The sequence below is a fragment of the Octodon degus genome, unplaced genomic scaffold, assembly GCF_000260255.1.
Source record: "Octodon degus isolate 3935 unplaced genomic scaffold, OctDeg1.0 scaffold00023, whole genome shotgun sequence".
In the NCBI taxonomy this organism is placed as follows: Eukaryota; Metazoa; Chordata; class Mammalia; order Rodentia; family Octodontidae; genus Octodon; species Octodon degus.
The window spans coordinates 18,507,600-18,532,042 of record NW_004524599.1 but is presented as its reverse complement, the minus strand read 5'-3'; the positions used below and the strand labels follow the sequence as shown (position 1 = coordinate 18,532,042).

The window sequence follows — 24,443 nt, the reverse complement described above, 5'->3', positions numbered from 1 at the left end:
TTCCCAAATTTTGTCTTCTTTTAGGTTTCTCCAAACATTTGATTTGGTCACGTATATTGTAGTTTTGTTTCTTTCCATGCCGTTTTTAAATTTTGTTCTTCATCTCTTCTGAGGCTCGTTCTTTAAAAGGTTTTTTTTTTTTTTTTTTGGCAAAACCAGGCTTTATTTTGGAAAAAACAATTGAATTGGGTTTTGGTGAAGAGCACGGGCAAGAAGGGGTACCGCAGGCAGTGATGTCCCCCAAGGGTGGGCTGAGGGCTAAGCCGAGCCTCAGGCGGGTCTCTTGCTCTCAGTGCTCCCTTGTACAGCTGTCTCCCCACGGGCTCTGGGGTGGCCTCGTGAGAGGTGCGGGCTGGAGCGGCTGCTGTGGCCCACTCACTTGGGCAGGACATCCGAGCGAGGTCTCAGACACCAGCTTTCCATCGCAGGTCTCGATCTTCTTCACAACCACAGCAGACTTGGTGCGGGTGAAGCCAGGGCTTTGGATGCTCGCGAAGCCAGGGCTTGTGAGGCCCCCATAGGGTGAGCTCACCATTCCTGAATAGCCACTGGTGGTCTTCGTGTGGATGCTCAAGTTCTGCATCCCAGCCTCCAGCCTGTTTTCCTCGCCCTCCAGCAGCTTGCGGTAGGTGGCGATCTCGATGTCCAGCGCCAGCTTGACATTCATGAGCTCCTGGTACTCGCGCAGCTGCCGGGCCATGTCCTGCTTGGCCTTCTGCAGGGCAGCCTCCAGCTGGGCCAGCTTGGCATTGGCATCCTTAATGGCCATCTCCCCACGCTGCTTGGCATCAGCGATGGCAGCCTCCAGGGATGCTCTCTGGCCTTTGAGGGCCTCAATCTCCGCCTGCAGGCGGCTGATGCTGCGGGTTATCTCAGAGATCTCAGTCTTCGTGCGGCGGAGGTCATCCCCATGCTTCCCAGCCAGAGTCTGCAACTCTTCATACTTGATCTGGTACATGCTCTCAGCCTCGGCACGGCTGCGGTTGGCGATCTCCTCGTACTGGGCCTTGACCTTGGTGATGATCCCGTCCAGGTCCAGGGAGCGGCTGTTGTCCATGGACAGCACCACAGATGTGTCCGAGATCTGAGACTGCAGCTCACGTATCTCCTCTTCATACAGCTGCCTGAGGAAGTTGATCTCATCAGTCAGTCCTTCCAGGCGTGACTCAAGCTCCACCTTGTTCATGTAAGCTTCATCCACATCCTTCTCGATGAGGACAAATTCATTCTCCATCTCTGTACGCTTGTTGATCTCATCTTCATATTTATTCTTGAAGTCCTCCACCAGCCCCTGCATGTTGCCAAGCTCCGCCTCCAGCTTCATTTTCTCCTGACCCAGTGAGTCCAGCTGCCGCCGGAGGTTGTTGATGTAGCTTTCGAACATGTTGTCCATGTTACTCCGAGATGTCTTCTGCTGTTGCAGGAGGCTCCACTTGGTCTCCAGCATCTTATTCTGTTGCTCCAGAAATCGAACCTTGTCGATGAAGGAGGCGAACTTGTTGTTGAGGTTCTTGATCTGCTCTTTCTCCTGTATACGCACGGCCTGGATGTTGGGGTCCACCTCCAGATTCAGGGGGTTCAGCAGGCTCTGGTTCACCTGGACGGCCGTGATGCTCCCCACACCACCAGCCCCTCCATAGCCACCCAGCCCCATGCCGCCCCAGAAGCTGCCGCTGCTGCCCATTCGGGAGAAGCTGGAGGAGCTGATGCGGGAGGCAGGCCCGCTGGTGTAGGAGAGGCTGCTGAAGGCCTGGGGGCCGGAGGTGGACACCTTGTAGGACTTCTGGGTCACCCTTATGGACATGGTGGAGGCTAGAGTGGAGGCAGGCGAACTGAAGATAGAGACTGGAGAAAGAGCCTGGCAGCCGCTTCTGGACAGTCTTAAAAGGTTTTTAACGAGTCTTGTGTGTTTGATGCCCGGCTCACAGTCTCTCTTCCTGACAGAAGCAATGAAAGCCAAGTATTTCTCGTGCATGTTTAGGTTTTAGCTGCATTTTACGTTGTAACAGGAGGTCTTTCATTATTGTTCAGTTCTCAATTTGTCTAATTTCTGTGGTTTTTTGGGCTGATGTTATTCAGAAGTCTATTCTAAAACTTCCAAACCTAAGCAGGATTTTAGAAGTTATTTTATCACTGATTTCCACTATAGTTTATTGTGACCAGTGAACTCAGTACCGTGCTATTTCTTGGGACTCACTTTGTGGTTAAGAGGAGGTCGGCTCTCTAGAGATGGTAGACTTCGGTAAGTTCCTCCCACACGAAGCTTGCTAATTGCACTTTACAAATTGCCTTTCATCAATCCCCAGTTCCGGAAAAAAAAAAAAAAAAAAAATTGCCCTTCATTTTGATAGCTTAATCCATCAATCCTGACAAAGGTGTGTTAAAATTATCAATATGATTTTGGATTGTGAATGTCAGTACCATTCAAATTATATAACTTGAGGTTAGATAAGTGTTCCTCAGTTTAGAATAGTGCTATCTTTTGGCAAAGCGCCACTTTACTCCTAAGAACATTTTGCCCTCGGGTGTCCCTTGTGTGATACTAGCTCCACAGCCTTAGATTTTGTTTCATGAATATTTGAAGGCCAAAATTAGACACACGGCATTCAAAGGATTCTCTGCTAAACCTGATGTGGTCAGTAGGAGCATCAGAATCTAACTCGATGGCCCTGCCTGCCCTCCACGGGCACTGACCCGGATCACAGGCCTTGATCACAGGTATGACTGGCTCTCAGGACAAGTGTGAGGACTGCTCGTTTGAACTCCGGGGTCAGGGTCACACAGACGAAGACAACTGCACCTTAAGTTTCAGTTACAGATGGCAGATAAAAACCACACATTAATCTTCGCTCTATCAAAACTGTACAAAAATGACAGTGCAGGGTGTGCTGGTGTTATATGTATGTACAGTATATTCTCCATGTGTCTAGGTACACGCTACGTGCAATCTATGTCACAAGCATGTTATATACCTAACATACATTATACTCAACTGTACTTATCGTGTGTGTGTGTGTGTGTGTGTGTGTGTGTGTGTGTTCCACAAAGTGAACAGCAGAGGAAATAGTAACTAGATAAAACTAAAAGCTCAGGAGCACATGGATGAGTAGAAACCAATTCAGCAGCTCTAGACTTCAAAGTGAGATCTTAGGGCTCGGGAGACAGCGCAGTGGCATAAGCACCTGCCTGGCAAGCCCAAGGACCCTTGTTCGATCCCCAGTACTGCATGCTGTGCTGGCCCCGGGAATGGTGGCACATACCTATAATCCTAGTTCTGGGGAGGCTGAGACAGGAGGACCACTATATGTCTGAACTGTGTAACGAGACCCTGTATCAAAAAAAAAAAAAAAAAAAAAAAAAAGAGAGATCTTAAATTGGCAGTACTGAAAACAAAACCCAACAACCTGAAGCTTGCACTGCAAAGCTCCTAAAAGGCGCAGGCATCTGTGGCCTGGGACTCTGGAAGTAAAGACAGGGCACGTCTGAGGGTGTGTGCCACTGAGTGGCTGCAGGTCCTTTCCTCCACAGAGCAGGGCAACCTCCCACCAGCTCCTGTCCCTGTTCTCAGGAGGCCAAGGTGACTGGATCTAGTGGACAGCAGGGCTCTGACCTCCAGGCCTCCTCCTTCTAGAGCCAAGAAGCTCACACCCTCTTGGGATGAGACTGGGCGAGGCTTCTCTGGAAAGCTGGCGCGTGCCTGCAGCCTGCTGCAGGGCCTGGGTCACCTCACTGCTGAGACCCAAAGCCTGCACAGGGCCTGAGGGCCCAGCCTGCCGTGGCTGTGCTCCTGTTAATGGTGACACAAACCCATGTGCGTCAGGAATGCGGTTTTAAGCTAGGACATCGACTCCATTGTACAAAACAGCAGGATGAAGCAAACCAGAGACCACGCACAAATGACAATTTTCTAACAGAATATTGTTCCCTGAGAATAAATGGGACTATATATAAAAGCACACTCAGAGAAGGTAAACCTTTTTATAAATAGCAATAATTGAAAAAGTCAATACAAAAATTGAAAGGTAAATGTGAAAACTTTTCTCAAAAATAAAGACAAAGATAGAAAAGAAGGAAAAGACCAAAAAGATTTTTTAAGACTAGGACAAGAGATCCAAAAAAGTAAAACTCAAAGCATAAAAAAAAAGGGCACTGGACATTCCAAGAAATAACTTTAGAACACGTCCCAGAATCTGGACACTGGATTCACAGCTAGGAACAAAAGGCACCGCCCAGAACACTAGGAACGGCTGCAGACAAGGAAGAGGAGTGGGGAGGGGACATAGTGGGGTGGGGGTGGGGCTGGCAGCGCCGAGGCTGCTGGGTCAGGACGGAACCCCAGGGAGCTGTGCAGAGGGCTCCCCACAGTCAGAGCCTCATGAGATCCTCCAAGTGCAAGCCCCTGGAGGCTGGGCTCTGCTGAGGGAGGGCCCGGGTGGAAGCCGCGGCGCAGGAGACACAGCGCAGCGGGACACTCCAGGCTGACACCGTGACCAGAGGTCCCTAGTGCACAGCCTTAGCCAGGCTGCAAGGGGCTAGCCAACCCAGGGGACACTATCCCAGCAGCCACATGCAAGGAAGAGGCCCTGCGCCGGCACACATTTCAAGGTGATGGCACATTTCAGATGGAGTGGGCCTGGTGCTCATGAGGGCAACAGGGAGCTGCAGGAGGGCGGAGGGGCATGGCAGGACGTGCATCCGGGCCTGTGCGTGGTACAGCACCGACCCACATGCAGGTCTGAGCAGTCTGGCCAAAGAACACTGGTCTAACCAAATGAACCCCTCAGAGGGGAAGGGAAGCACGTGTGTGTCTGCGTGCGCTCTCGCACGTGTAGCAGCAACGGGCCCAAGAGCGGACTTCTCACATTCTACTCCAGGAAGATCATACTGTCTGAACCAGAGAAAGGGGCAGTAGTGATACAACCTCTAAAGAGCGTCATGAAGGCGAACCCCTCAGCAACGAGATCGGGGGGATGGGCGGGCTGGCAGTAGCCAGCTCTGTGCAACTCTGAGATGGGCACTTAATGCAAGAGTAAAGACTGTCTGACACATCTGCTAACCTCACGGCAGCGCTGACACCCAACAGCCTGGGCCCACACCACAGTGGCAGGGCCGCTGCTGGCTACGGTGCAGCCGGGAGAGTGGGGCGCACGCACCCCACGGTCACGGGATGTCGTCATCTCATTCCCAGCACTGAAGGGAGCCTCAGTGGAAGCCCAGGGTGAATGTCTGTGAAGATGCGGACAGAAAAGGGACTGGGTGGCAGGAGGGGGCAGACCTGGCAGATCCAGGCAGCCGGAGGACAGAGGCTGCAGGAGGAGCTGGCTTCTGCCCCAAGACCAGCACGGCCGAGAGGCACTTTCTCAGAAGCCTGCCATGACTCGGGGGAACTGAGGCCACTGCCCTTTTTTATTTGCTTGAGGCAGGGTCTCATGACACAGTTTTCACAGCCCTTGAACCAGCCGTGATGCTCCTGCCTGTTCCCCATGGGCCAGGACTGCAGGGGCCGGGGGCCACAGGCGCCCAACTCGGCTCCCACCTCCCTCTAACCCGGCGGCTGGGCTTTCTTCTGTGACTCTTGCCCTTGTCTGCAAGTGTACAGCCTCCTTTCCCTGTTCTCAGGACAAGAACTGTGGGGACTCTTGGGCAGTCAGCACAGGAAGGGTTCTGGGTGCTCAAGGCTTTATACCTTGCTAAAAAGTTTGTAGGCAGGTGTGACATCATTTTTAAAAAACATAAATAGACAAATAACAACCACATCAGTGTCAACCGAATTGGTGGGGCACCCATCATGGTTAAAAAGCTGCTGCTGAAAGGTCAGGACTGGTTCCAGGGCTACCCTTGTCTGCTTACTATGCTCTGTGCACGGAGACTTCCGGGTGGCTCTCACGGCACTCAGGGCCTCTTCACAAGACACTCAGGAGGCGTGTCTATACTCTTGTGCTTGGTACCGAGAACTGAACTCAGAACCTTGCACTTCCCAGGCAGGCACTGTGCCGCTGAGCTAGGTCACTGGCCCTGAGACGTGTTTATAATCTTGCCAGATACACAAAGGTTTCCTCATGATCCATGCAATAAAATTAAAAACAATCTGGGTGAACATAAACGAGATCAGCACACAAAGTGCGTGGTGGCCTCATACAAGCAGCACTTACAACACGTGATGGTCACTATAGCTGCAGCTTTGGGTGAGGCCAGATGTCACATACCCAGCATCTCCTCTGGATTCTGTGATCAGCCCCAGTTTCAAGGAACATCTTATAGGAGTACTGACAAGATCAATGTTTAATGGCAAAAATGGATGCTACTTTCTATAGCTATGCATAATTATCTTTAGCATATAAAATAAATTTAGGGCATAACTGTTCTAAAGCACTCTATTTTGGAAACCTGTTCTTGAAACTAGTTGAAATGTGTAACTTTTCAGAAAACATGTTACAATATTTATATGTATGCAACTGATGGCTGAATATCCCACAGCACACGTTCAAAGAGAATCACACACCATCACCCTATACCAGCACTGAAACCTAACTTCTTTCCAAGCACAATAAAGAATAAAGCATGGACAGAAGACAAGAGGATGGATCTCACAAATGGGAAGGGAGACAGAGGATGAAGGGTGGCAGTGGGGATACACGGACAAAAGATATGCACGGCCAGGAACCTAATAAACTCAATGAATCTGAACGTCGTGGGCCGCGAGTGCGAGGTGAGGTTAATATCAAGGAGAACAAGGTGGGGAAAGGTGACTGAGGGGTGGCAGGGAAGGGCATGTGATTAAGAGACCCAATCTTCCCGTGTACGAGGCCCACTCTCCCAGAAGGGCGTGCACACACTGCAAAGTGCAATGATGAACAACTATGAAGAGAACTGCATGCAAGGCTGGTGGAGGAGAATGAGTCAGTGAGCTGCGCCTAACAGAGAGGTTTTGCCCACATCATTTCTAGAATTGGCCACTTCCATGGTGCACCGATATAGAAAGTCTCCGTGAAACCAGATTCTCTGGTGGTTTACAGGAGGCTGGCTCCGCCAACCCCAGCACAGGCTGACCCCAGACCTGGCAGTCCTGCACCACATGCTGCCCTGTGCCTCACACGCCTCCCGCACTGGCTCATTGCTTCTGGCACCCTCGGTGAAATTCGCTGCCCGCCTGGACCCTCCCTGCTTCCCTCCAACTTGTGGTTCCTCCATCTCCTACTAACCACTGAGCTCATCTTCTGCAACTCAAGCAACTCTTGAAATCCCCTTTTCTTCCCAGAAGTCCCGTGACTTGCTGGAGCAGCTGTCCTGAGCCCCTGCATTTGGGTATGGGGTTTTTGTGTCTGTAGCTGAAGTTCACAGTCAGCAACAGACACTCTGGCACACTGTCCTTGGCCCCAGGGAAAGGACAGGAGAAAACGTGTGTCATGCAGGGTAGGGAGCCGGAGGAGGCAGCCCAGCTGCCACTCGCCAGCCACCGCCTGCAGGAGCCTTGTGCCTCCTCAGCGCCTGCGTGTCCTCATCTGCAGTCAAGCACAGGTGGTCGCCCCTGCTCACCAGGCTGCGCCATGCTGAGGGCTGCATGGAGCCTGGCGGATGGCGCTGGCGCGACACCTGATGGATGCTTTCCAACAGCCATCACAGACACAGGACAAACAAGAACTGAAGTATTTACTTTAAACACTGGAAGTAGGCACACAATCATTACATGGTTAGTGAAAATGGTGAAATAAAGATACTAACTGGGGAAAAAAGTCAAATAAATTGTATCTTCCAAAAGATGGATTCTTTATTGGCTGAATGTGGTACATGAGTTAACACTCAGGAGTGTCCTTTTCTCACTTAGTCATGCAAGACACTGTTGTCAATACACTGACGAGACGCACTACGCCACATCCTTCTATGGCTTTCTCTAGGCTGTGTGTAAAAAGGTAAACGTACGTTCACTTCAGTTCCAACAGAACACACATTCCATTTCCCTGTCCCAAACAAGACATGGTTAGTACCATCCCCTGAAGCTACCAGGATTTTCTGTACTACCAGTATTGCTACAGATGTTACACGCAGCAATGGAGGAGGAGGACTCCCAGGGCACTGCTGCTGCATGACGACCACGTGCCTGCCTTGTGTCCTCAGCGAACAGAGTGTCACTCACCCAGCTCTGCAGGAGATGCTTCGAGTGAAGGGAGGCAGAGAGAATGAGCTGCCGAGGGGCAGGCGCTAAGGAGGACAGGGGGTGCCATCCCCGCCGTGCCGTGGGTGTGACCGGCACCCCACACCCGCACGGTGTGACAGCTGACACAGGGCCCAGGACAGAGCAGGAAAGGTAAAGGTCGTACAGCAGAATGTAGCATCAGCTTCTGGATGTCTAAGCCACAAATAGCTGACTCCAATTGTAATAGCTTTTTATGCAGGTAAGTTTCCTAAAATGCACTTGAATTAGGAAACTTAGGGCTTTTATACCAAAGCAAGTTTCTAAATGCAGTTGTACAATATAAGAGAAGCTCCCAAGATGTCTAAGCATAACTTTCCAAACCTCTTATCAATCTCATTGTGGTTCTGGAAATGTGCACGTGGTGACAAGGCCCAGAGAAGTGCTCTCTCGGCAGCAGGCACCACGGCACTCTCCCGGAGGCCCTCTTGCTACTCATGTTGAGTGAGCTAAGGGCAAAAAAATGGGCTTTAACGGCATGCTGAACAGCCACAGAGATCCCATTCTGCTCGGGCACTTCTGGCTGGAGCGACAGCACAGACCACCACCTTTCCATGCTGCTGCTAAGCCGGGGCCCACTCCCATGCGCCCTCAGGTCTTCACCAGTGCTGCGGTGGTGGCCTGGAAGCAGGCGAGCTGCAGGTGCATGCTGCTCTTGAACTTGTTCAGCAGCTCTTCCAGGAGCCTGCAGAGGAGACACGGTGTTACGGCATGGAAGGGGAGACCTGGCCGCCACAGCCACCTTGTGGGCCAGGTGCCCAGCACCATCTTCTGTGGGCCCTTAAGCTGCCAAAGCCCCTGCCTATGGATTCCTGTTAAAGGTCAGCCCAGGGCGTGAGTGGAAAGGGATGTATAACACACACACACTGATGCTTGTTTAAAAACTCCTGCCCTAGATTGATTCGGTTCTTCCCTAAAGCGAAGCAATACCTGAGCCTATTCTTCAAAATTCATTGTAAAAAAAAAATGAACACTAATATCTGCTCTTTTTGTTAACAGCGGTGTGCCTGCTGGCAAACATGGCTGCACAGCCAGCTCCTGGTCGGGAGATAGAACAAGCCTCCTGTGTGCAGCGCTACCCTCTGCCCACGCTTGCAGCCTCACTCATTTTCTACCCCTTGTGGTCTCCCGCCTGTCTGCAGCAGGCACCAGAGCTGCGCCACTCTGCTCTTGGAGCGCCAGAGCCAGGAGAGATGAACTCCCGTGCACAGCAAGCAGGCACTGGGCCTGCAGCAGTCAGCCCTGGAACGCATCCTGATCCTCAGTGGGTCTCATGGGCACTTCTAGGGCAGGGACTGACTCTCAAACACCCCGGCCTTTAAGCCATGTCCAAGGTGACAAGTGCCTATTTTACGTTAATCATGTAAAAAGAAAAATCACTGCATCCTGTTTTACAAAGCTGCCTTTTTTTTTTTTTACAGTTCGCTGTAAGTTAGGTAAGCTTTCTTGTGATATTTCCTGCACCAATTACTTATTTCAAGGAGGTTTTTTTTTTTTTTCTTTTGTATAGGAATTTAATTGAACTCAGGACCTTTTGCTTGCCAGGCAGGTGCTTATGCCACTGATGTACATCCTCTGTATCAGTCACTTACAATTAAAGAAGAACTCATTTCTAAATTAGCCCCTGCCTAACAGAAAGGCTTTCCCACTGGAGGACAAGCCGGCCCAGACAGCAGTGCCCCACTCAAGGCCGCAAGTCTCGCGCTCCCTCCCTCCCCACGGCTGCTGCTGCTCCCCTGGCCGCCTGCCTGTTCGCTCCTATCCCAGCCCCCAGTTCCCAGGCGGTGCGAGCAGAGCTTACTTTTTATCCGCTCCACTCGCGAGTTGAGGCAGGGCTTCCAAAGCCTGTTTGAAACTGGACCTGGAACAAACCAACAAATCACCGTCACCACAGACAGATCCCAGCTCCAAGGAGCAAAGAGGGCCGCCAGGGGATGTGCAAGCACAGCCAAAGGCACAGAACCCACACAGGCAGGGAAGCAAGTGAAGTGGAAGAGCAAACCAGAGTGAAAGCAGGAGGAAAAGCAGCAGAGAGGCTGCGGCTCCTAGCAAGCGGCAGCACAGGAGGCCTGGCCCTGAGCAGTACGTGAAGCCCTCGCGCAGGACACCGCCCTGCGGAGCCACACCTGCTGCGGATGCGCAGCGCAGAGCACAGCTCTGAAACAGTGGGCTTTCCCAGACAAAACCGAGCTACAGACACGCAGCAGCTGTTGAGAGGAGGGCGTGGAAGCGGTGGGCCACCCACAACCTCCACACCAGGCTGGTGCAGACCCTGGCCCGATCTCCTGCCCCGTCCCGGAACGCCCAGATCCTGCCTCTATGGGGTACGGTGACCCTGCATTCTGTGGTGCAGGGATATGGCGAGCTACATTTTTCTATATTTTTAAGTATATTTTCATAAGTTTAAGAATGCAGTATCATTTTTTTTTTACATGAGAAAGGTAAAATGAAAGAATCTGAAGACCATCTATTTGATATGTTTAATTTTTGCCAACAGAAGGTATCAGAAAAACGCCTCAACTAACAGAAAAGCATGTTGGGGAGAAGATTTAGTAGTAGCTTGTACCGCCCACTAGGGTACAAGTTCTGAGCTTTTCTCTCTTCGTGTTTTCTGACGGCTGAGGGAGGAAATGCTCACATTAAGGTGGCCTTTGACTCTGTTCTAAACACATCTTCCTCATCTACAGGAGACACGTTACCGAGCAACATCAAAGTCTGCGCAGGCCTCCCAGCAACATGCAGGACGCCAGGCCCAGGGCTCTGCGGTCCGTGTCGCCCATGCCGGCTGCCAGTGGCTCCTCCATCATCCCACTTCTTATAGACCTCCTCTGGATCCACAGAAACACCACTGTTCTTCACTGTGCTAACGACAGTGAGGACCGCAAAGACCATGCTGCCTGTCAGTAATGACACAGTCCTCTAGCGGGTGACTTGACACCTAGTTAGTTGAGTGCCGGGAGGTACTGCAGGCTGGGCAACCCTGACCTGAGAATCGAAGCCCGACCTGCTCCATCCTGAAACTTTTTGCGCACCACTATGAGGCCATGGTAAAAAAATTCCACAGCAAATGCAAAGGTGTTAAGGGTATCATTTATAACAAGAGGAGGAAGGGCTGGTCAAACAGCTCAGCGGATTAAAGGGCCTGCAAGCAGGCGCAGGCCCGGGCGTTCGATCGCCGGGCCTGCTGTGCCAGCCTCACCCCCAGGGCACGCTGAGACAGCAATTGAGACTGGGCGTGGTGGCGCACCCCGTAATCCCAGCACTTGGGAGGCTGTAAACAGGAGAATCACTAGAGTCCGATCTAGTAGTGAGACCCTAAACACCCTGTAGACCCTTCCCTCAAATACAGAAAAAAAGAAAACAAACAAACAAACAAACAAACAAACAAGAGGAGGTATGGAATGGAGGAGAAAATAACCAAGACATGTTATGTAAGGTGCCAACGCCCAGGCAGCATGTAATCACTACGCACAGCGAACATGCTAACGTGCAGTGCGAATGGAAAAAATGGGTAAAACTGATGACAGAAAATGTAAGTGAAGAGCGAGGTTATGTGGATAGGATGGATACAAAACATGGCTTCATGCTTAGACTTGGGTACTGCTCCTAAGATATTTCACTGCATATATGCAAATATTCCAATCCCTCAACCCTCCAAAGAAAACAATCCGAAGCACTTCTCTTTTCAAGCATTTTAAAAAGGCATATGCAGCCAGGATTACCTCCCTTTTACAGATGAAAACCTTAAGCTCTGGGAGGTTAAGTTCATGGGTGAGATAAGCCCTCACTCCAAGAAGATGAGGACTGGGCTTCCATCTGCTACTCAGCACTTTGTGCAGAAGAGTAGGGGTGGAAAGTGCGGTGAAGCAGTGCATTCGGCAACCATGGCCAACAGGAGAGAGGAGCAACTTCATTAAGAAAAAACTCAGAGGTCTGCAGTCGTAATGGCGACAGCCACAGCGCTGGCACGTGCCAGGTCACCAGACACTGGAAGTGAGTGGTTGGTAGTTTCTGTCCTTCAACACTCGATCTGCACGTTACTTGGCTTCTGAGGCACACTGACTGCAAACAGGTGAGACTGCAAATGTGGCAAACAATTTGTATAGGCAAATTGTTCTGTTTCACTTCACCTACTGATTTTCAATGGTAGGAAATCCTGATGATCACTCAAAACAGCTAAAAGTTATGATCAAATTTCCACTACAGAAATTTTCAGAGAAACCACAAGTCTTCCTCTAACACTGATATTTACAACCGTCCTTCAAGTCTGCTATGAATAGACGAAGACTCGTTCTTTTTCTCTTCTTTGTAAAGAAACGTGCAGTGCTGCCATATTATTCTGGAGACCCATTTATGCCAGAAAACATAAAGTCCTCTTAAGCTCCCTTCCCGTATACTATGCTGCAAGCAGCCGCCCTCCTGGCCCTTGGCTTAGTGTAGGCACACACTGTTTAGCTGAAGACAAGGCCCAAATACAGGCCTCAGCACAGCACGCGCACGCGGGCCTCTGCATGCTCAGGCACCCTCACAAAGCACACCACGCACTGGACAAGAACACCAGCCTCTTACTTGCTTTCTGGTGTCAGGTACACAGCCACGGTGTCTCTCAAGGCACAGATTTCAAGTCTCGCCTGAAAAAGAGAAAAGACATGACAACAGGCAGGTCCAATCTCCACAGGTTGAGGGTGGGGTGCGACAGCACATGGGGACCACTGCCAGCAAGAGACTTGCCAAGCTGCCAGAGGAAGTGGCTATGCAGACATCCTCCTTGGCTGGCCGTGAGCGTGTGGTCAAGTCCGACTGCGAGACAGGCCACCTACCACAACCCCTGTGAGCAGGACAGGAGCAGGCCTCAACCCAGGTCCCCGCCTCACACCAGGGCTCTGCCTGGGGCACCTGCCTCCCTCGCTAGATGCCCAAACGGCTCTACTGGAATTGCAGCTGCACTTCTGTTCCTAAGTGGAAAGTGACAAGCTGATCCTAAAATCTGTTTCACAATATAAGGAACCTAGAATAGCCAAAAGGTTCTTGACACAGCCTGCATTTGGAGGGCCCGTGCTTTCAGATTGCACACTTCCTACCAAGTTACACCAGGCAAGGCAGCGTGGTAAAGACACAAGGCAGGCTTGTGGGTCAGCAGGACAGAAAGCCAAGTGCAGAAGCCAGCACAGCAGGGTCTGATTAAAGGATCTGCAACAAGGCCACCTGCTGGGAAAAGAGGACTCCCTTCAACAAATAACACTGGGACAACCACAAATTCCCATACAAAAGAATGAAGTTGCAATCTATCACTAACTCTAAAATTGCCTCAAAATAGACCTAGTCTTCAATGTAAGAAATAGAAAACTAAAAGCAAGTGTGGTGGCACACTCCTGTAATCCCATTGGTGGGGAGGCTGAAGCAGGAGGTTTGCAAGCTGAGAGTCCAGCCTGGGCAACTGAGTGATGCAATGAGATTTTGTCTCAAAAAATAAGTGCGGCAGGGCTGGGGCGGGCTGTAGTTAGTGTGAAGCCCTGGGTTTAATCCCAGTACTATTAAAAAAAAAACAAAACAAAAAACAGCGCAACAAAAACCCATAAAATAGGGATAAATCTTATGACCTCAGTCTTAAAGAGCATTTGAGATCATACTCAAAGTATAAGCCATCAAAGGAAATAACCCAGGCTTCAGCAAAATGAAACCCTTCTGTGCGTCAATGGACAGACACCATCAGGAGAGCAGGTAGTCCACAGACGGATGCCGCTCCACCCTGTGTCAGCTACCTCAGTGCGGGCGCTGGTGAGGGTATAGAGAAGCCGGCAGCCTTGGGAACTGCTGCCGGGATGTGGGATGGGTGGCCACTTCAGGAGAGTCTCGCATTTCCCCAGAACACCCACATCCTAGCAATTCTCTTAGGTACAAACCCAAGAGAAATAAAACAAATGTCGAACTTTGTCCACAAATATTCACGAAAATATAATTTCTTCAGCTTCTCCCAGCACAGAAAAGGGCTGGCATGCAGTCACATTTTTAGTGAAAATCGTGATAGGTGGAAATGTAGAAGTTTCCATAACAAATCTCCTAACCAAATTAGGAGTGTTCCCTGTGGTACGTTTCTCCACTACTTGATTCTCAAAAACTTCAAACGTGTAGACTGACTTTGTCTGTGACTCCTGTGCTCACAGCATCTCCACTAACTCTACTGAGATCTGCACAAGGAGTCATCACAGCGTCGTGCTGTGGGACATTCCTCAGGCACACGTGGCATTCACTAGTCTGTACTACTTCGTTGGTTCTGTTTTGACTTAGAATTCGCTCACTGCCCAACGGGTAAACAACGCGGTTTTTCGCGAATGTGCCCACCCACTGCCTGCCCTCGGTGCAGCTCCCCAACACCCCCAGGGCCCGCAGTGCCTGCTGCCCCGCTATAGAGATGCCCCGCTCATCCAGCTGTAGAGCCATCGTCACTGAATGCCGCTTCTGAGTCTTGGCAAATACCAACAACCGGCTTACCTTAGGGCTGGCCTCATTTGATTCTATTTAATATTATAAGTATGCCATATTTTCCTTTTTTGTCTATTTTGATTAAATTTCAATTAATTTTAAACTTGAATCTTAGGTGTTGTGAATGCTATTTTGTGAAGATTCCAGATTTTATAATAAGTCTTGAGACGGCTGGTTTTTGCCTTAGCATGCCACTAAATTACAGGGCCCCTCCTGGCATGCCCGGACCACGCCAGCCACTCCAGCAGGGCTGGGAGGGCAGGGCGAGTGTGGACCATGATGTGTGTGTCAGGCCAGAGCAAGGGGACAGTGAGCATGTGGACAGGTGGCCACAGCCCGCTGCTCCCTGCCCGGAGCGCCCACTCTCCTACAGCCATGGCTGTGCCAAAGCTGATGCTTTAAGCCAGGAAGGCCACAGGAGCTGTGCTGGAGCTTCTGGCTCCCTGGGCCTCCTTCAGGCTCACATCTGCAAACAGGGCGGAGGCCAACTGGTGCAGTGCGATTTGTGCTGGAGTCTGTGCATTTATTCAATTATCTGGGTTATTTTAATTAATAATATGTGCATTTTAGACATGATACAGTAGTATGCATTGTCTGCAGAGGCCTGGCATCTGCTCAGCAGCTAGTGGAAGCAGGGCTCTCACTCCATATCTGGGAGGGGATGGGACCCGTGCCAGCTCAGTGGCCACCCTCCTGGGCAGGGGTCACACAGCAAGGCCCAGCCCCCAGCCCTGCCAATGACTGCACACATGAACCGGCCCCCGTGAGCATACAGCGGTCCTGGAGTTGACTGTGAAACTTCACTAACTAGAACCTGAACAAAGCAGCTTGAGCACAGAGACAGCTCTTGCAATTTCTGTGCACACTGCATCAGATGCTATGTTATGCTACTTCCCGAAAACAGGCTGCTAACATTTTTCTGTTAAGTACAATGCAGGGAAGGCAACTGCAAAATAAAGAGTCACAAAGCCGAACGGAACTGCCCTTCAGAAGATGTCACTAGTCTTCACGGCTCTCCTCTACACTGAACACCGAGAAGTGCTGCGCCCTGAGGACCACGCGTGATGGGAGCCCATGTACCCCAAGCAGCTGCTGAGAGGTGGCCACAAACCTAGGGGCCGTGCACCCGCACACCACGCCCAGTGACGCAGCACCTGCAAGGCTCCGTGCCTGCTGAAGGACGCCACACACTGCATCAGCCGGCTCAGCTCCTCAGAGACAGCCTCCACTACCCTGGACAGCACCCTCGGCACCAGCGCCTTGGAGATGGTGAACACCTGCGGGGAGAGGCCAGCAGGACAGTAGCACTTTTCCGGCTGGAACTTGTGGAAATAACGTCACACACGGAGCAAAAGCAGTCCGGGGGTTTTCTAAGCCATGCTCTAAAAGACCCAAGTGATGAAAGACAACTAAGATGAGCTGTACTAACACGCTCTTTAAGAACACGGTGTTAGCAAATGTGACTTTGAAAGGCGTTGCTGATAAGGACAAACTGAAAGCTATTCTGAACTACTGAGCAGGCACAGTGGGGAGCAGCTGTCACCCAGCTGCTAGGGAGGCTAAGACATAGGAGTGCTTGAGCTGAGGGCTCACGCCTGGCTTGGGCAATGCAACCAGAATCTGTCTCTAAAAATCACCCCAGGGGCTGGGGAGACGGCTCAGGAGAATAAGCACTTGTCTGGCAAGTGCAAGGGCCTGAGTTCAATCCCCGGTTCCGCCAAAAAATAAAGATAAAAAAATAAAAATCATCCCAAACAAACAAACAAACCAACATCAACTGGGTGGAACTCTCCTCCCAGACACATACCCCTCCCTGCACAGTGGGCTAATATTTTGTATCTCAGCCAGGTCTTATTATATGCTACATGAAATACTCAATTTCTTTTAATTTACACACATTATCTAACTTTAAAGTTTAACACTTTCAAACTGAGCTATTATATTTAGAAATTTCATGAAACATTTTACTGATTTATAGTCATATTTTCTTTATAGTTTTTCCTTTTTTTGGAGAATGAGCCATTAATTCCTTTGAGTATTAATTCCTTTGATCAGCCCAATATGACTTGAGCATTTAAGAAAACTTTTGGTCATGAGGATCACAGGGCAAACCACAACAGCTCTGGGCACCATTTCACTCTCCCTCTCTGCACCTTGGCATTTCTAATCTTTGTCACTGTCACCGACTCTGGACACTGTTGAGTGCTGCCTTGTTACAGCCAGCAGGTCAGGTGCATCACACTGCCGCCTCGCTGTCACCCAAATACACTCCACTCGTGAGTTCACCGATACGCTGATGTCATAGGCAGCCAGCATTGCCACACTTGCAGTTAACCACAGCTGAACATTACTGCTCATTATAAAGGGGGCTCTGCGCTCAGTGACCGAGGACTGTACTTTCACAGGGAAGTCTGGGTTCACACTTTATTAAGAAATGAAAACTATGGCATACTACACTGCTCTTTGGCTCGAGCTGCTTCATGCCTAGCCCCAATCCAGGAGCCAGAAGCGGTGTATTCCTTTTATTCTGCTGCTCTGTTTTGGCCTTCGCTATCCTTTTCTCTTTCATTCCAGCTTTCCGGCTGGCCTCAGATCCTGCCAGAAGAGAACGCAAGTGAGGTGCTGGACCATGCTGGTGAGGTTCTCATGCCAAGTGCTCTCTCTGACCCATTTTATCTGGCTTCCTGTCAATGTGGGCCCCAGCACCCCAACCTGCATGTCAGCTCGTCTGTGTTCTGGCCCATGGGAGGACCACACATTTTTTCAGCTAAAGGTCTTAAGCTCTTTAATGGAAAGCAGAGTTCCATTTTGTCTGTCACATTTTACTGAATTTACTTTTTTTTTTTTGCGGTACTGGGGATTGAACTCAGGACCCTGTGCTTGCTGGGCAAGAGCTTATTCTACTGAGCTATCTCCCTGGCCCTGAATTTACTTTTAATTATCAGAGAAAACTAATTTCAGAAAAGCATCAGTCAAACGCTACACACACACACACACACACACACACACACACACACACACACACACAGAGGTAAGAAGGCTGACTCATGTTTTCTACACACCCCAGAATTGCTGGGAAGAGGGGAAGAGCGCTGCGGAAATCACTGAATGACCCCCACCGTGGACCCGAGGGCCAGCTCACCTCTGCGTGGACTGCGATTATGTTCACCAGCGCTTCTTTTAAGTAGTTTCTGACACCTGAAAGGGATGGGGAGGAAGAAAGGCACTTAGTGGAAGCACAGGCTGGTGCATGGCACGGTCTGGGGAGAAAAAGAAAGTGAATGCCACCACTGTGTGCTTCCTCCTGAAAGCCAGACATGAAAGCACTGTTTTCGTACAGCTTTAAAAAAGGGTGCACGAAGACTTTTCTTTCACCATGCTTCACTCCTATTGCTGCATACATTCCATTACATTTTGGTCAGCTGGCCTTAAAATTACTATTTAGGTAAGACCTTCCACTTGTCCACACATGTATGAACAGCAGCAGAAACTGGAGTGTGCTAATGCACACCTGTAAGCCCAGCACGCTGGGGAGCTGAGGCAGGAGGGCCACAAGCTTGGGCTCAGCCTGGACAACTTAGTGAGCCCTTGTCTCAAAAGTAACCAAACAAAGAAATACTCAGTGCAAAGGCCCCGAGTTCAGGTCCCAGGGGCGCAGGAACAAAGGGGTGTGGTTTATAAAATGTACACTGAACACCACAGCACCTTCCAGTACTTCCAAAGTTAGAAGTCCACTCAGAACAACTATTTTGATCTTGAAGACTCCCTTTGAGGGAGAGCCTCCCATAAAACCACAGTGTACCTGGTTTTATAAAGCACATTTAAAACTGTAGAAAATAAAAAATGTCATCTGAGGATCAGGCTAAATGAACACTGACCCTCTCTGCGCACCAAGAAGGCTCCTGGGCTCAGGTTCTGGGGTCACGGTGCTGTGACCTAAATGTTGCAGCATCCACTGGCATGACCATGGGCAGGAAGGCTCACCATCAGCCTCCTCCTCTGTCCTCGCGGGCTGCAGCAGGACAGAGTGGAGTGTGCAGATAGTGGCGCCTGCAACATTCACAGGCCTCCCACAGCTTCCGCCACATCACATGCCACCAAAAGTGTTAACAGTGAACTGTGGCTTCACTGTGACCCACAACAGGACTGGTCGGAGTGGGACAGTGAAGAATGTCTCCGGGAGCTCCCTGCACAGCCAGGCATGCTTCCGCACTGTTGGACGATGCCCAGGCACGGGCACAGTGTTCTCTCTGAACACTGGCTGTGCTACCGGGGAATCAAGAAAGCTGAGGCCAAGTCCCCTGACTACAGTCAGTAACTGGGCTTGGCCTTCGCCGCCACTGTTTATACCATGGCCTTGGACTCCATCACACACCGGCACACGAACACGTACGCTGTTGCTCTTGAGGCTTCACACAGACAGTGCACATTTGTTTGGGGGAAGAAGGTTCAGGTGTGGTTAGTGCTACGCCAATGGAGAAGCTGAGAAAAGTGACAAGGAATTAAACTAATTCTTGCTGAGCAAAAGGATCCAACAAAAAGAAGCCATGGGGGAGGGGGCACAAGGACCGACATAAACACAAGTGAAATCCACACTCGGGACCAGAGCAGCTAACTTCCAGGCCACAGGTGTCCCTGGCCTTCCCCCGCCCCCCTTCGACCCTGGCTGTAGTCCGCAGTCCCTGTCCTCCACCTCCGGTCCGGGTCCTCACGTGCCATCTGGTAGAGGTTCAGCTCCTGTCTCCTGACACATGACCGTATGGTGGCCCCGGAAAGGACAAGTACAGCATCTGGCTAGTGATGCTCTCCAGAACCACAATCCCGTCTTCTGTACTTAAGGACAAGTGTCAGAGGAGTCTAGGCTGCTTAGCAATGACACCTGAACTGGGAGGTGCCTTTCCTATATTTAAAATTCTCAGTGTAACAGAAAAATGGGGCATCTTGCTGACTAAAAAGTCAAAAATTAAACTCAAGTGGGCCACAGTCACGTGCTCAGTGACATTCTGCTCTAACTCCCTCTCTGAGCCTCACAGGAAACCATTTCCTGGTAAGAGCCATTAGACAAAGCATTACTAATAACACAGCCCCTCAGAGGGACTAGGCCAAACCAGTCAACACAATTCTATAGACACAGCAGCAAGTACTAAGAACGCAAAGAACACTTTCAGCCAGAAGACTGTATTTCTAGTAAAACATTTGAAAAACTCTAGCTTCCTATGTTAGCTATACTGACAGAGGTTTAACGTAGGTAACATCCATGTATGAAGCGCACAGCCTTGGAAAAAGGCAAGCTGGAATTTCTTGGAGATTTAGCCTGAAAGAGTAGGAAAAAAAGGAAATACATACTCCTTCCCTCACCCTTAAACAAAAAACTTTCAAGGGATAAAAGGTGATATAGCAACAGGAGCAGGAAGACATGCAGTCCCAGGAGGGAGGGGAACTGGCTCCTCCTCAGCCTGCAGGTCAAGGCAGAAAGGGTGGAAGGCCAGCAGGGCTGCAGCGGAGCTACTGTGAGCGCCGGGTTACACAGCTGTGGAAGGTGACGCAGTCTGTGGCGCTGAGCACAGCTGGAGGCAGACCTGGGCGCTAGCTGTGGATGCGCCTGCGAGTTCTCATGCGTTTATCCCCAGTGTAGGAGATCACGTGGGGAGCCCACCAGGGACACCCAAGGTTCCCGGCAGAGGCAGTGAGGCGGACAGTGGGTCTTGAGAGGCACACACAGAGCCCAGAGCACAAGACCCAAGGCTTACATACCGACTGGACCATGACTCAGCGGCCTCCATGTCTGTGTGCTTCACGTAGTACCTACATACAGGGGGTTGTAATAAGGACTGCTACACTGTCTAAAAATCCTTTGTACTTCGATTTAAAATAATGTGAGCCACACAGCTGCGGGCTTTATTATGTGCCACTCTTACTGGCTGGAGAACAAACTCGGTACTATCCTCCGCCCTCTAGCCCAGACCTTCATTCCCACTCCCTCCGCTTGGGCATGCCGGGAGTGGCAACCCGGGGCACCCAAGGTCCACTCCCAAGACCCTATACTCTGACCTCCAATGTCAATGGCCTGAGGAATTTCCTGTGGTGAAATGCTCAAAATCTGATGGTGAGCACATGTCCACTCTGCCAAATACTTGTACCCGAAGTTGGCCCTGATGGGAACTTGCCTGGCTACAACGGCACTGTCCGGCAAGCACTCAGGCTACTGTCAGTCCAGGCTCTGCACCCAGATATGATCACCAGCAGATTGCAAGTGCTCAGAAAGATCTGTACCCCTGCTGAGCACAGGGACTGTCTCTCGCCATCCTCCAGTGTAACAGCCCTGCTCTGCGGGGTGGGGCACAGAGGAGTATCACGCTTCTGCAGACGACCACACGCAGAGCTGGCACCATTCTGCGGGAAGGACTTCAGCACTGCAGGCATTTGGCTCTAGAACCAGGACACACAGGGAGGGGTGTGTGAAGAAGCCAAGACGAAGAAGGCCCAGCCAGACCCCGAGACTCGGAGACCAGGCACGGGCTGCCTGTGTCCTCAGCATGGGCTCTGATTGGCAGCAAGCTCCTTCAGTGAGGGCTTGGAGAGAGACAGATGGACAGACGGCGGCACACATGGGGCATCACCCCGGACGTGGAGCTGCAACGCAAGACCATGCAGTGAGGAGTGCACACACTGTGCTTCGAAGACCTTGGCTGAGCACGGGCAGGACTGGAACACGATTCCTGGGTGCCGGCTGGGGCTGTGACTGCAGGGTCACACTGTGGCTAATTTTGCTGTTCTTCTGCCCTCTGTACTTTAATATGATGAACTTTAATGACCAATGTTACTTTATGTCCACTGAGGTGACAGAAAAGACGTGTGGGATGTAAATCCTTGCTCATCTACAAGCTAATTTTGCAACTTCATACCAGAGTCACCTTTCCAATGACATCCAGCTCCATGCAATGTGAACACTGAGGTACCTCTTCCTAACGATGTGGCGAATGCACAGCCCTCCTGCTTTCTTCACTGTGTGTGGATCTGTCACATAGGTGTGGGATGAAAATGTGGACAGCTACAACCACACCCCTAAGAACTGGAGCCCAGTGGGAAGGAACACCGTGTGCTGTCTAAGAACACACGAAGCAGATGCTGTTTCCTTAGACAAATAATGAAGAGTTTGCGAAAAGGCACCATAAAAACAACACGCATCCCCCATCCTGAAGCTCAGGGTCTGTGCTCAGTGTAGCCCACCAGGCTGTCACCAACTGGTGAACTTCTTTCGTTGGCACAAGAACTGCTATGTATTGAATCTGCATATGAGACCCAAGGACAGCAGTCCAACGTGACTGCCACACGCTGTCACCAGACAGAGGCACTGTGGGCAGCTCTCTCCCTGATCTGGTGTGCACAGAGTTCTGGGAGTTGGAACTGTGAAGACTCTCCCTTCCTCTCCCTTGGTTTTGATGAGAATGGTGACCACCATATGCAAATGATAGACAGGCGCCACTGTACTACCGAGGACATCTGAGCTGGGGCAGAACACCAGTGGACACAGCAGAACTGAACCTTGACCTCAAAGCCATGAGCACTTACTGTTTTTTTTGTTTTTTTGTTTTTTTTTTTTTTGCAGTACCAGGGACTAAACTAGGGACCTTGCACTTGCCGCATGCATTTATGCTGCTGAGCTATATCCCTGGCCCCTGATATGAACACTCACTAATCAGTGCATGGAACAAGTTTCTGCACTGCTCTGATGTGTCACTTTCTTCTGGTAAATCAAAGATGACACAAGGAACAGAGCTATGAGGCAGAGGAGACGCTGCTGGTGGCGGGCAGTGCACGCACAGGCAGGTGCCTGGGCCACCTGCCGCACCCTGTGGTGCAGTGCCCCTTTCTCCCAAGGTGGCAGCTTCATGTTCAGTGGGTTCTGTCTCCTCCGCTACTGGCCCTAGCTCCGCAGATGCCCAACGTCCCCCTTACCCTCGCACCCCCTGAACCTGCTGCACTGGCTGGCAAGCACAAGTTCAAAGTATGCATGAAGGAAGGAGCAAAAGGAGGCGGAGACCAGATCTGTCTAGCTTACAAGTAAAACTCTTGAACTGAACCATCTAAACAAACTGCTGCAGGAGTGATGCCAACAGACACATTAGGGAAAGGCCAGGTAACTGTCCAGGATCACCCCTCAAATGACACGAGGGCCCTCATTAGAAACCTAAGTGACTGCCTTGATAAAGCATCTCTTCTCATGGGGTGCAGGAAGTCTTTTTGAATGTAAGCATCAGGATTAATTTTTAAAATACAAGCTGAGTAAGAGAACGCACAGAAGAGAACAGTGCTGAGGCTTAATCTAGTTCTCTTCCAGTACACATTATTCGCTTGCTTTGTTCTTGAGAGCATTTTCCAAATAACAGGCCGTGAATGTGTTTGCAGGGTCCCCATGATGTGCCATATACTTAGGAAGATGCCCACGCACGTGGAGCACGGGGAATGCGCAGGAAGCGTATTGGAGCCCAGAGCTTCAGCCTGCACGCTGGCAGAGTGGGTCACAAGGCGCCACGTGCCACACACAACTAGGAAGGACTTGTCAACTTGCAAGGTGTAGGCTGGGTGTGGTAGCACACATCTCTAACCACAGCCCTTGGGAGGCTCAGGCAGGACTGCCCCGAGTTCAAGGCCAGCCTGGGTTACCCAGTGAAGTCAAGGGCAACTTGAACTATATAGTGAGACCTCAGCTCAAAAAGAAAAAAAAGGTTCACCCAGAAAAAAATAAGGCACACTGACTGGCTTCTTAAAGTTCCAAAGAAGCGCTCCATTATTACAATGTAGTAATTAAGATGTGTTTTAAAAGGTTACCCTTAGATGAACACCAGAACTTTCTGTGTTACTTAGATGAGGGACTGAGAAGCCTTCTAAGCATTGGCAGTATGTGTCCCCTTCACACTCTGAATATGAAATCAGAGTGTGTCATGACATCTGACCACAGCAGCGTCCCCACCTACACCACTGACCTCGACTGCCACTGAGCCAGCAGCCTCAGCGCCCCGCGGAAACTCCCCATGGCGTAAACAGAGCACAGAGTGGAGGCTGCTGCAGCACAGGCGCTTCCTGGAGTCAGCCGGGCGCTCACAGCTCCTCCAGCACGGGGCCCGCTCTCGGGAGCAAAGTGGAAAGCCTGCCTGCAGGCCGTCACTGCTGTCTCTTCTCTGAGTCAGGCAGGAAGGTCCCTTGGCTTCGAAATGGGCGCACTATTTAAAATATGACCATTCTATGTCAGCAACTACTTAAGAGTGCAAGTGATTAAACTGGCACAAACGCACAGGCTCATGTGTAAGTGGTGACACGCCCAGACTGACAAACACAATAGGCCTGACTGCCATGGGGAAGAGCTCAGAGCTGCCAGACAGCACGGCGGCCTTCACATGAGGATGCAGCCCTCACTCACTGGATGGGGAGAGAGGGAAGTGCTCCCTTTGCGTGGCCCCCCAGCAACCCTGGCCACAGCTTGTCCAAGAAAGCAAGGCTATTCCGGGGTGACTGGCTTTCAATCTTGAGCATTGGTTAAATCATTGAAACTTCAGGTTTCCTTTAAGGTATGGGGAGATGTTTTACAAATTAAACAGAGATTTAATTATTATTTGGAAAGTTGCTCAGCAGACTGCTGCAGAGAAATGCTCACATGAGTGAGGGCCAGCCAGGTAGCACACAGCTGTAATCCCAGCACTTGGGAGGCTGAAAACAGGAGAATCATTACCAGTCCCATCTACGTAGCGAGACCCTGTAGATCCTGTAC

The 24,443-nt window shown here is 50.7% G+C and overlaps 1 protein-coding gene and 1 pseudogene across 3 annotated transcripts in view; both read right to left on the bottom strand.

The window, feature by feature from the left end:
• Positions 1-289: 289 nt before the first annotated feature.
• Positions 290-1,874, bottom strand: LOC101560821 (annotated as a pseudogene). Its single transcript, XR_001117034.2, has one exon. The product of XR_001117034.2 is annotated as a keratin, type II cytoskeletal 8 pseudogene (transcript).
• Positions 1,875-7,746: 5,872 nt separating this feature from the next.
• Positions 7,747-24,443, bottom strand: part of Exoc2 (exocyst complex component 2) — a 150,560-nt gene continuing 133,863 nt past the window's right edge. For both annotated transcript variants that reach the window (XM_023712082.1, XM_004628412.3), the window contains exons 24-28: positions 17,817-17,872; positions 15,829-15,951; positions 12,761-12,822; positions 9,993-10,052; positions 7,747-8,876 (exon numbers count right to left, since the gene is read on the bottom strand). In XM_023712082.1, coding sequence (XP_023567850.1) covers positions 8,783-8,876; positions 9,993-10,052; positions 12,761-12,822; positions 15,829-15,951; positions 17,817-17,872 — 395 coding nt within the window. In that variant the 3' untranslated portion in view covers positions 7,747-8,782. The remainder of the gene's footprint in view (positions 8,877-9,992; positions 10,053-12,760; positions 12,823-15,828; positions 15,952-17,816; positions 17,873-24,443) is intronic.